Here is a 12,903-nt window from a genome sequence, read left to right on the forward strand (position 1 = left end):
TACAATACATCACAAAAGTAACATAAAGACAACATTAAATTACATAAATATGAAAAGTAAAATGTGCGCAGTGACCAAAGGAGCTTAGGTTTTCGAGTTGGTCACTGCCACGTGCAGCTAACTGGCGTATAACGTGCAACTAACTAGTAGAACAATACAAAAGACAAGAATAATAAGAGTGCATAGAAACATACTTCAATTTTTACATAAAAAAACAATAGAAATGAAAATTGATAGTGAGGGCTGCGAAATCAAATATTCATTGGGTATTTAAAAGATACAATTTTTATTGCTTGTAGAAGCTATTATATGGGAGTTTTTTTAATTTAAAGGGAATTTTTTCCCAAGTTTTAGATCCAGCAAATGCAAAAGTGACAGCTCCGTAATTTTTCATTATCCTCGGCCGATGAAAATTAAGGTTCGATACAAATCTGGTGGTGTACCTATGAACTTCAGAGGCAAGAGTTAGGGTTCCTTTGAAAATCCTAGGGATGTTAGTAGTATTGTTAGTAATTTTATTTACGTACATACATTTCACGGTGCAGGGAAGGACGCACTAAAAATAAAAAAAGTAGCGTCAACACTGAACTTGCAGGAAATCATCCCAGGTCGCTTGAAAAATTATTTGTTGAAGTAACTTGCTGCTAGATTTTTCAAAAACAAAATGTGTCCTCAGACTGATTGAATAGATTCCTCCCTACAGACGTCTGCGTCATGCTGGTTGCTTCCTTTTTTACTGATTTTGATGGAGTGTTTAAACTACAGGGGTGTTAATCTCGAGCAAATCCTATAATTATTATTGTTATTTACAGATAGATTTCCTGCGAGAATATCCTGCGACTTGAACTTTCGTGTCGCTTTGGTAACGGATGGCAACATGCGATTTTTACCACGTGCCGCCGACACGATATTTTGTCAAAAAATTGATTACGTCACTTGTGTAAACAAAACTGAAATCGCTCGTGTAACCATGATTTAATCGATGACGCCATTGTTGCCTTGATTTGGATACCATCCGAGAAACACAACGAGAACAAGATTAGTAAACTAGTTCACGAGCCGTTCAAGAGAAAATGACTTCAATTGCATATTATAACGAAGCTATTTGAACAGTTCATTTATAGCATTGCCCAAGGGTTTCAAGCCATTTTCAATTCTACTAACAAAATTTACAAAAAGTAAGGAAGGGAAAAGAAAAGCAATGGCTTTTGATTATTTCCGAATCAGGCTCCAGAGGCGGCAATATTATACAGAGAATGGAAGCGCAAATTCGATTTATTCAGTAAAGTTTAAGTTAAAACTAATGTTGTCCGATGTGTTGACGTTACTTCCATCATTATCAAGGCATCGAAACGTCGGACACATTAGTTTTAATTTTTGTGCTGATTTTTTCAGTTCAGTAACAGCCACCAGTCATACAAAGTTTAAGTTATTTTAATTATTGAAAGGAAATATTTTGAATGTTATTCCATAGAATAAATTCTCCATGCAATAATAGGAATAACATCAATCAGTGTCTTAATTAACAAATACTAGTAGTTACAGCAAAAGGGCAAAATCACTTAACTTTTACAGGGCTCAGTTAATAACGTTCGCAATAATAATCGTAATCACTTATAATACTCATTCACTTTAAACTCTTCCTGAAGTTATGTATTTTATAACTTTGTGTTACAATACAATCGAAAACGGAGCGGCGTTATTCCACCAGAAATCATAACAAGAACTTTTGCGACACTTTCATTTGTTAGTCCACTAGCCAATTTCAAATGTTTAGATCGGTGGGATGCGAGGGAAACAGAGACGTACTTTTATTCCTCTCACGATTGTCTCCCAAATTCTCCCCAAATCCTGAATATCTGCAACAGGCTAAGGTTTTGTAAATTAAATAAATGTAAATGTAAAGATATGAAACATATATTTTGAACTGCGGATGAAAGATCAAATAGAAGAAAGATCCTCGTAGTTAGTACGCAACTTTAGCAATTGTGAAAAGAAAGCCTGAAAAAAATATTAACAGCGAGGATCTTTCTTCTATTTGGTTTTATAAATTAATAACTTATTCATTCGTAACAATTAAATAATATTTTAAGGCTTCAAATATATTACAATGGAAACATAATTTACTGATATCGATATGAGACAGCTTTCTACCAGAGGCAGTTATACGCATGGTCAAAATACATGACACAATTCCTTAGCTAAAAACGACCTACGCGGCGGGACTGTGAACATTGCCCTACTGACCCTACTGTTCCATTGTCTTGAATAGGTGTCGAGTAAAACCTGGAGAGAGTAAACAATCGCTGAAGTTGGCCACGGTGGGGACAGCTGGTCAAAAGGGGTGGGCGCACAACTTGTTCTCGTTTGAGCGCTCATTCCGGCGCTCATTTGACTCGACAATTGATGGGAAAATAGGAGTCTGCTCATTGTTTTTCACTCAATCTTTCAGTTCACTTTCAATTTTCCCACTGACTTCGTACTGGGTATCGTACCGAATTGAAACAGAACTGACTGGATATCCTTATCTTTTAGAGGATGCTTTGTTCTAATGAACTGAGACAGATTTTAAAGCTTAACACTAACAACTTCACTTCTTTGTCCGATTATAATAACTTCCTTAATCATTTCAAGCGCTTGCATTTCATTAATATTCTTGTTATCCTCGTCGGAAGTCTTTGTCTTCGCACAATTCATTCACCATACCCCCCCTCCCCCGTAATCGTCGACTCAATTAATGTTCAGAAATTTTTCTGATTTAAGAAACTGTTGATCCTCAAAGTCTCTCAGGCCAAAGCTAATAGACCTTATTCCAAAATGGCTACTATTTTAATAGTTTTTGTTCGCATTCGAATTAGCCCTTCTTACCTCGTTCTTAAGCTTCAAAATCAAAAGAATATTTTACCGTGAACGAGGCAAGAAGGGCTAAGTTGAATGCAAACAAGGAATATAATGGATGCCATTACGGAATAAGGTTTATACACATCCCATCCCCTAGCTTCATCACCTCTGGTCGTGAAGAAAACGGACTCGACAAGAAATGAGACTGAAGCCTGTTACATTAAAACTACACTGCGCATGAGCATAGTTGCCACCGAGAGAGAAAGGCACCATCCGGGGGAGGGGACAGGAGACGAAGAGTGACGAGGATCCTTCTTTTCCCTTGCTGTTGGTGAACCACTGTTTCCGTCGTTTCCATTGTTGTTGTTGTTGTTGTTGTCATTGTTCTTGTTGTTGTGGTTGTTGCTATTTGAGTCCGATTTGAATGACCCTGTGTGGTCAGGTCCTACTGTAGCAAGCGTTTCGCTTCCATTTATGACTACCGTTGGGTTCAGCTTGTCTAAGGACAAAGTCACATATCTAATTTTGAATAAAACCACAATGGTGATGAACTATTGATGAAACTTAAGAATCACAGAACGAGTAGAAGATTGGGAACGAACTCGAAAGGCTCTTCAAACCTTGGATGATCACGTGTCTCGCCAATCTCGTTCCCAATCTCCTTCTCCACTGATCAGCAACAAAGGAGCGTGCATTTTAATAACGTGACTGGCTAGAAATTCTTTAGTCATACTCGTTCCCACTTTGATAATTTTAAAAAAGCTTTAAAAGTCATAATGGGCGATGACATGCGTGGCAGCTAATACTGTAAGGCTCTTTTGAAGCAATCTGCTGTTTAAATTTCCTTCCTTTTGTTTCGGTTATGTTGTATACAACCGGAAATCGGCGATTTAAACGGACAATTGCGTCAACGTCCAGCAATATTTACACGTCACGCTGGTCACGCAAGGATGTTTTGCTGTTCTCTTTCCCAACCTCGTTCCCAGGGTCTCTCCTCTTGGGAAAGGAAAAAGAGAGATCCTGGGAACGAGGTTGTCTCTTTCCTTTGCCGTCCTGAGCAGTTTAAGAACTACAAAATACTGACGGCAGACTGATCCTAATGGTGGAGGTGACGAACTTGATATGATAGGAATAACCAGCAAAGGCTACTTCTTCTTCTCCAGTTGTTTAATGAAAAGAAAACCAGGCCAAAAATACTTTGTTCGGAAACTTTACCACTCAGCTGAAGTATTGAATGCGATGGTATGAAGGATACATGTACTAAACCATGATGCATATATGAAGTGTTTACCTGATAGCTCACAATGACGGCCATAGTACCCAGTCTCCTTACAATCACACTCAGTCTTGGTTACCAGGTCCACGCATTGTCCACCATGTTGACACATGTTGAGTTTGCTTGAACACGCCTCGCCACTGCAGTTCCCCCACACAAGACGTGACTTGATTAGCTTGACATTCTCAAAGGGTCTCTTGGTACTGCTGTATCGCAGGAGGGCAACACATCCCTGGAACCAACTGCCATTAACGCAAAATCAGCTATATCAGTTTGTTTGTATGCATAAACAACCGAAATCCTTTGCAGAGATGTTATAAAAGAAATTAGACTTAACCTGAGACTTAACCGAAGGGGAGGGGGGAGGAGGAGAGGAAGTTAACTTAGGGTTACCCTTCTCCCCCCCCCCCCCCCCCCTTCGCCCCAATAAGCCTGATACTCAGGTTAAGTGAGACTCGGACTCCTCAACTAAGTAGGGTAAAACAGCTCGACTTTTTTCACAGAATTCTGGTAACGCCTTCATAATTCATTAACTAAACCCTGGACTAAACCAATCAAAATAATAAAGCTCTGGGATGATGAACAATAGCATTAATGATTTAAAATTGACTTGTGTAGATATTTCTTCAGCTCGTAAAATAATAGAACATAAAGTGACACTTTTTTTAGACCGAACGCCTCGAAAACTTAAGCCTTAGTAGCCTTTAGAAATTTAGTGTTTGTTGCTCAGGATCTTTGCAATTCTGTCGTGTAATTGTTTGCCGTTACAGCTGTCAATAGCATGCAGACTAATATCTATTCCACGGCCGACATCAAGACGCAATCATCGTATCACGTGGAATTGTCAGAATTCAGTCATTGAATGATTCGTAGTACATTGACTTTCTCTCGCGAGGTCGAATTCAATTCCTCTTTTTTCCTCGGAAAGAGAAGGAGAGTTATGTTATTTAATGCGATCAGTAATCTAGCTTTTCATTATACTGTAGAAATCTAAAGCGACTGTCCTTAAATAAAATCTGCCCTACCAAGAGAAAGCTTGCAAGCTTAGCTCTATAAGATGACCCTTGCTTCAGTTTTGCTTTTAAAGAAATCCCGATGTGTGAACTTTCATCCGGAAAGCTACTAAGCATTGTTTTCCTGTAGTCCTGTTATTTTGTGCTATAAAAGATGGTTGTTATTGATTACTTTTCAGTTTATATGATCTAGTTTTTTCTCTTGGACAGTATTTGATGCGAAAGTAATAGAAAAATAGGACGGTCTGGATAGCAGCAGGCCGGTTAAAAGCTTAAGAAAAACGACAAGAGTTTTGATGTTTGAAAACATGTTTGGACAGCTATTCTGTGCTCTTCAGATGTAAATCGTTAAGTACAAATACCAATGCAGTGTAATTAGCGATCAGCTCACCTGCTTTCGTCTACAATTTTACTAAGCAACCCTGGCTGAGACCATTTATTATATGCAGGCTGGTTCTCCAAGTCTAGAAATGGAATTCCTCCGATGAAAAGGGACCTCTTTGGTTTACCGTTTGTTCCAGAGAGCTGTGGCGGTTGTACGCAGGTGATCAGACGGGCTGGCACGTTATCCACGGTAAAATTGACCTGAGTACCGAGTCTTGAAATCGCCATCTTGTGCCATGCGTCATCGATGAAGTTCTTCTTAATGGAGACCTGATCAGATGGACATCTATTGCCGGCTAGCTGGAGAACGGCATTGCCATTTGACAACAACGAAACCTCGATGTAATCATTAATGCTGCGTGATCCTGCCTGTCTGCCTGTTCCCTGGTAAAGTAGTAAAGAGGGTTTCTTTACAGCAGTTTTAAAGTAGAACTGTAGTTCGCTGGTTTCAGCCATGGGCCAACCGCTGAATTCTGCATACGAGTTGAACTGTCCACTAAGCCGCAACCCAGCAGTGGAATCCATGATACTGACTAGCCAAGAGAAAAGGACAAACATGTTCAAAATATTTGGCATGTTACACAAAGATGATATTCGCAGAAAAAAGAAACGGCGACTCATTTGATTCGCCTTAAAGAGTTAATTTAACTTTCTTCATCAATGAAATGATCAAAATCACTCTTAAACGTTGAGACGATTTGACAAGTTCTGCTTAGACGAAAGTGAAATGTGCGAGTTTTCTTTGAGGGTATAAAAATTGCATTGGACAAATTATATCGCCTATCTCGTCATAAAACCACAGTCGGATTTCATTTCATTTGTTAACTGGCGTGTGAATGGTTGACATGTGCCGCTAGATTGTAATCTCACTGTCAAAAGCCAAGTTGTATGCAAATCTGAAAGAACATTAATTTCGTATGAATGAAATGATTCACCGACTCACATTGAGCTGTGAGATTAACACGAGTTCGTTACTGACCAAATTTTGCCGAGTTTCTTCATTGAACGAAATAACCGCCCTAAACTATTTTTATCACCCACTTAATGATCTTTTTACTTCATCACTGTAAATTCAATGTGAAGGGTTTTAAAAGATGTGTAAGAAGTGGTCCTACACTGATCATGACAAGAACCACATACATTGAAGAGCCTCAAGGATTAAGCCCCTTGGAGTCAACGAACGGCATTTTGAAGAGTTTTCCTGATATCAGCAACGAAGAATGGGATGCAGGAATTCAAGGTAAATTGTCTTTTTTGTTATCAAATAATAATTTTTTTTTTCAATTAACTCATACGCAAATCAAAGAAGAAGTGCCGTAATTAATTTATTTATTTCCACCATTCAAGAAAATTCGTTTACTCCTAACTTCAAAACCTTGTAATGCAATTATAACTTTCGAGTCTGTTGATTAAAATAATTGCAGTGTGAGAGACCATTCAAATGAATGCTACAAAACAGTGCTTTCATGCAGTTCTTTTGCTTTTAAACTCTAGAATTTTGTTTAACTTGAAACTTGACAATAAAGAAGGACAAGGGTTTCAGAGCCATGTTAAGTCTTACCCTCTGAACAGTTCAAACCATGGTACCCAGTTCCTTTGCAGTCACACTCTCTCCGGACGATCTTGTTCACGCATTTTCCGCCATTGTAGCATTTTCCACTAAAAGTCGAGTCTTTACATGCGTTACGGCAGCCAGGCACAGTGCGTTCGGTTTTCAACAAGCGAGCTCGACGAAATTTTTTGTTCCCTACGGCATATTTGGGAGTTTTTACACAGCCGTCAAATCTAAGTGAGAAAGAGTACAAAAACGTTTATTTTATTCTATTTTAGTTATTGATTTTCCAGTCATACCATGCGGCTTACATTATTCATTTTCATTGTTCTTCTCAGCGCTGATCAGCTGTTGTTTTCGTTTGGTATGAAGTAGCAATCTTTTATAGTGGTTTCGTTCTTGAAAACCAAGGGTGAAGTTGCCAAATCACAAAACACGCAAGTATTGAAAGAATGGACCAACCCGAAATCTCAGCTAAAATATAGAACAAGTGGGACAAAAAAATTAAAAGAGTTGCTAACAGAGGAAGAACATGTCGCAAGCCTTGTTCCCAGGCATCCATGGTGTGTAACCGAGCACGTGACCTCGCCCGTCGAGCTGATCGCACTTGGTCCCACCTGAGCTACAATGCCAGGCAAAAATTTACAAGGCACTTGACGGAAAAAGTCGAAAATCGCCTCCCCCCTTTAAACAAAGTCGAAACAACAACAACAACAACAACAATTTAAGACGTACTTTTGTTTGGAGCACCCAAAGTTTTGTACAGTTACTTTACTTCAGGGGGGAGGGGGTGTAAGGCGCATAAGTCTGTCACCATCTGTTTGCCCGGATTGCGGAAATGTCTGGGAACAAGGGTTATGTTAACAATTTACAGAGCAGCAAATGAAAAATCAAAGAAAAAACAAATTAAAATCGAGGGTCTGAGGGACGTTTTGGTGTTATTTGCCCTTTATTTTTAGCCTTTGCTGGTAAATTCGCCAATATTTTAATAGCTCAAATAACTGCGAGGCTGATATGACTTCTTCAATATTTTAATGTTACCTGTTTTTAGAAAAAATATTGTCGAGTCGGTTAGCATCTGTAAATAAAGGGTGACAAACCCGCGCGACTCCCTCGCGCGTGTTTTAGCCTTTTGCGCGAGTATATCTTTCAGAGTAAAAATTGGCTTCGAAGGCCTGCGCTACTTCGGTGTATTTGTAGCGGGTTGGGAGGATTTGATAGCGCCTTATAGTTAACCATCGTATGTTTAACGATAATAGTCATTTATGCAGCGACATCAGAATGGGGAAACGAGGGACCTTAAAAAAAATTCTGACCCTCACCCAGGGAGGGAGGTGGGGTAATAGAACGTTTAAACAGAATCATTTATAAAACCATTACTGTATTCCGCTCAATCACGCCGTTACATGAACTCACTGGCGAGTTTAATTCGTTGCTACACAGGTCCCGGTCTTTCAATCTCGTCGAACACTTGAATTGTTAAATATTAAGTTTGATTCCTTTTCCGTCTTTAGAATTGTCCTGTCTAAATTCAGTAAATTCAAGCAGAGGGGAATTTAATGGAATTGGAGAGCAACAAGGATTGATTCTGGGCATCATACGCATATAAGGTATGTTGCTCTCTTGAAGTTTGATATTTGCACAATAAAATATTAAAATCCCACAGTAGAAAACACCATCCCATCCTTCGTGAATCTGTCCCATGATTTCAGCAAAGAAGATTCGGAGTACTGGAATAAATCTGCACTTAAATAAACCTGGGTAGGATATCGCTCATTATTAACCCATTGATTAATTTCCATGCGGCCTCGTAGGATAGAGCGGTTTTCAATTGTGTGCCAAAAGTAATCGCTCGTTTGCTTTGGTTTTGCATTACTGATTGGTTAACAAAATTTGCGCCAATTTCTCAACCAATGAGATGTAAAACCAAAACCAATCGTGTCTTGCTCGCACGTAGTTTTCCCGCGCTTGGCGCCAGCTGCATGCATTTGCTGTGAATTCTGATTGGTTTATTCCGCTGTTTGCACCTGTTGTGATTGGCCAGTTTTGGTTTTATGACACTCGATTGAAAACCGCTCGGATTATTCCGCGTTTAAGAAAGATCTAAAAAAAAACCTCGGCAATTTTTCTGTCCTCCTTCAGGGTGTAAAAAGCAATTTGGCGGGCCAAATGCATTAATGTTCCCATTAACCTGCGATCAGAACCTTCCCACCAGAAAAGAGAAGAAATTAAAGGAGAGCTCTTTATCCCTCGGGGATGTTAGCGAAACAAACACAGCCTGGTCGCAGGGAACACATATGAGGTTATTTTTCCCTATCAGTATGTCATTTGATTCATTAGAAAACAATTAAATTATGTTTTCACAAACAGTTGAATGCTCTGAAATAGAAAGACATTGAAGCTACTACCATAGGAGTCATATGTGTCGGAACACTTTTCTCCACCTAGCTTCCTCCAATGTTGATAACAATGACTTGCAACCCCGAAACTGCAGGGGAGGGGAGAGCTATACACACACACTTAGATGTATTCTAATGTTAAGCTAAGTAACCTAAGTCAAAGTAATTTTAACGAGCGGTATATAGAGTAAGAATCGACTGTTAAATCAGTCGAGCAAGCCAATAACTTGCAAAAGGACCCTATTCTTGGTCAGATACGATCAAGCCATGTAGCTAAGCTCGTTTCAAACAATTAGGTGCGCTATGGAAACTTGTCAGAGAGATATCGATTGTGTTTCATAGTGCACAACTCCTTCCCTAAACCAAGATTGTGGTAATCTTCTTCCAGCGGTTTACTAGACATTTCATCACGTGATTCTTACAACTGATATTGTCCACGCGGCAAATGTCAGTGATCTGGCAATATTTATCACTTGACCAATACTGCGAATTAAGCGATTTTTTTGCCCCTGAAAACGAGCACGTTGCACTGAGAAAGAAAATTAAATCATGATTTGAATTCAGGCTCGAATTATCATAATATCGAAGGATAATGATCTGGCTTGAAAGATTGACCTCAAAATTTTAGTATTTGTTTTGGATAAGTCAGTTACTGACACTCTTAATCAGGCTATTTCTGAGTGGTCTTTGGTCTGCGTCGTTCTCTCAGATTTTGAAGAACTGAAAGTAAGTTTTTTTTTCCTCTTAAGGTCGACAGAACTCCAAACAAAGCCACCTGAAGCCTTGATATGACATGGAATGCATGTAGAGTGGTTTCCAGTCTTTGGAACAGATGCGACACTTCCGACCAATTTCCATCGTTTTTACAATATGGCAGGGGGACCATTGTGGACTAGATCATCTCTTCCAAGAAGTGTGAACAACATTTCCGTGCCAAAGGTGGAAATGCATGGCTTGGATTCCTCGAGCGCCTAAAGCAACTGACTCGGCGGCCCCGTCTGATTCATGTGCACCTTTCACATGCGCCATTGGTGGAGATAGTCCAGTTGAACTTTCTCTTTTTCTCACTTTTCAGCATTTTACGTTTATTATCGCTTCAAGGTTTTAAGCAATACAACAATACCTCCATAGGCTTATAGCGGGAAGCCTCTGATTAAATCATTCAGAACGTTTTAGGTACATAAAGGGGGAAATGGAGGGATTAATATATTTGGGAGTATTTGGAAACGACAACTTGAAAATTAAGTGGTACGTGCAGATTAACTTTCACTGCCTTCGTTCTAAGGGTGACCAATTCTGTTATGCCCTTTCATTCCTGCGCTGCATTTTCCACCTTTCCAAATTAAAATTAGGTGAAATTAGTTCATTTTATTGTTAACAAGTTAATTTTTCAACCAGTGGTTTCATCTAACATCATAAAAAAAAAAAAGATGTTAAAAGAATAGCCATATCTCTTGGCCCACTGACAAAATCGACCTGGAATTTGAAAACGCGGGAATTAGAGCAAAAAAAAAAACAAAAACAAAAACAAAACAAAACTCAACAAGGAGATGACGAAGAAAGACCCAGCACACGACAGGCTGATAACAGGCGACTGTTCAGCCCTTTTTCTCTGCTCACAATTCTTATTTTCCTGCAGAGTTTCCATTAAATTTCCTTGTGATCTTCCTTTGATAAGAGCCGGGAACATATGCCATTTTGTTAGTCAGTGTTTTTGTGTATGTACTGTGGTCGACAATTATTAGTATATCTATTTAATAGGAACCGGTCAAAAATTTAATGATTTATGTCAAAAGCGTAGCCAGATTAACCATTTTTAACACATTTTCAATCTTCTATTGTTGTTCTTGAAAATTTGTAGCAAGTACTATTCTTTAGCTAAAACTCGTTTCCCTTTCTGGCTTTCAATGCGGTTTTCTCAACACAAGGTGTCTTCGCTATCAAGTTTATCTTGTACGCTCAACATATTTTTCCCAATAAACTGTGAAAATCTCAACTTCTTTTTTACTCCCGGTATATAAAATTCCGTATTGACTTACCCTCCGAGCTTCATGGCAATATCCCGCGAATCACGAAAAGTCCACTTAACATGCTCCCACTCCTCGGGCGGGAAGTAGCTCACGAATAGCGGGCCATGTTTCCTGAAGTCGCTTTTCCTTAATCTATTACAAAGCTTGAAGCTGGTATTGCATCCGTCTACCGCAACTATCACAGACTCCGAAATTCTTTTCAAGGTGATTTTGTGCCAGCTGAGGTCGGTGAACGAGCCGTTTATAAAATGTTGTTTATTCCGGCAGCTGCCCATTGTAAGTCGAAGTCGCAGTTGACCGTTCAACAAAAATGCGTCTATAAACTCCTCTACCCCGCTGTCGTCCATGTAAAACAACATCCCGTTCTTTTTCAACGTTTTGAAGCGGAAAATAAGCGTGGAATTGTTGATGAACTGCAGTGAGCTGAACGCAGAGTAAGCGACCGTGCTGTACTTTAAAGTATTGTCGGTTCCGTTTGTCGGGATGAGCTTCACGCCATGAACGATTTGATGGCAGATGGCAATCGCAGAACAGATTTCTATGAAGCGCAAATTTTTCATCCTGGTATCTAGATAGAAGCCGCTGACGTGACTCTAAACTTATAGTATATAGCTGACAGTCATGTCATTCACTCAACCAAAGTACCAAAATACCCAGTTTTGATCTGGAGTCGTTCAACAATTAGCTGCAAAGGTCTACGAACAGGCGTTTGCAGCTCTCGTCATAAGCGATAAGATTGTGGTCAGGAATAGATTTGGAATTCAAATGACCTTATATCTTTGTTTTTTGACAGATGGGCACGAAGAAGACAACATGCCGTTGACACTAATTCCAAATGATAATTATACTGGCTTTTTTCTTTTTTAAAATCTGATGCGTAGCATCAACCCGGGAGTATCAACTGGTCTGCGATTTAATGTAGCTTCTGTATTTTTTAGTTTACAGTGTGGAAACAAGTGAAATTCTCTCAAACGTTTGCCGGTAATCTTGTGGCTGTAACTGTTCAGGAGTTCTTGGTAACGAGTGACGACAGAGGAAGACTTGAACGTTATCAACTGGACACAAGCGACAAAAGATTGTCTAACCTCGCTTTACATCAGCTTGTCATCGTCTGGTTCTCAGTGCAGTATTTGTGTTCTGCATTTAACGTAACAAGGGATCAAAAATAATCAAAATGTTGCATTAAAAGTGGTATTTTGCTAGAATTGTCTCGTTTCTAACTGTCTATACTCTAAGAATCAAACAGACATTGCAGTCAACTGAACACATACTTCCAAGGTTGAATAAAGATGATTATCTCGAAAATTGTTACAAGCTCTGTTTTAAGTAAACAGACCTTCCAACATTTGTGTACAATTTACTTATTTCCTTTATCAAAGGATTTACATCATTGCTCCGAGTAGTTTGA

General features: G+C 39.2%; 1 protein-coding gene and 1 long non-coding RNA gene across 3 annotated transcripts; one reads left to right on the forward strand and one right to left on the reverse strand.

The window, feature by feature from the left end:
• Nucleotides 1–1,418: 1,418 nt before the first annotated feature.
• LOC146476421 (neurexin-3-like) lies at nucleotides 1,419–12,440 on the reverse strand. The gene is made up of 5 exons (XM_085114609.1): nucleotides 11,505–12,440; nucleotides 7,076–7,299; nucleotides 5,522–6,047; nucleotides 4,133–4,359; nucleotides 1,419–3,340 (listed from the first exon to the last, which is right to left on the reverse strand). Exons 1-5 carry the CDS (start codon nucleotides 12,053–12,055, stop codon nucleotides 3,057–3,059), a joined length of 1,812 nt encoding a protein of 603 aa, XP_084970735.1. The 5' UTR covers nucleotides 12,056–12,440; the 3' UTR covers nucleotides 1,419–3,056.
• LOC146476422 (uncharacterized) lies at nucleotides 6,445–12,554 on the forward strand. Of its 2 annotated transcripts, none has more exons than XR_014865628.1 (3): nucleotides 6,445–6,754; nucleotides 8,581–8,676; nucleotides 12,434–12,554. It is a non-coding gene; the product is annotated as an uncharacterized LOC146476422 (long non-coding RNA). The 2 variants fall into 2 exon arrangements; XR_014865627.1 differs by lacking the exon at nucleotides 12,434–12,554 and adding an exon at nucleotides 10,215–11,645.
• The last annotated feature ends 349 nt before the right edge of the window (nucleotides 12,555–12,903 follow it).

This window comes from Pavona decussata, unplaced genomic scaffold (genome assembly GCF_977016875.1).
Source record: "Pavona decussata unplaced genomic scaffold, jaPavDecu1.1 SCAFFOLD_77, whole genome shotgun sequence".
In the NCBI taxonomy this organism is placed as follows: domain Eukaryota; kingdom Metazoa; phylum Cnidaria; class Anthozoa; order Scleractinia; family Agariciidae; genus Pavona; species Pavona decussata.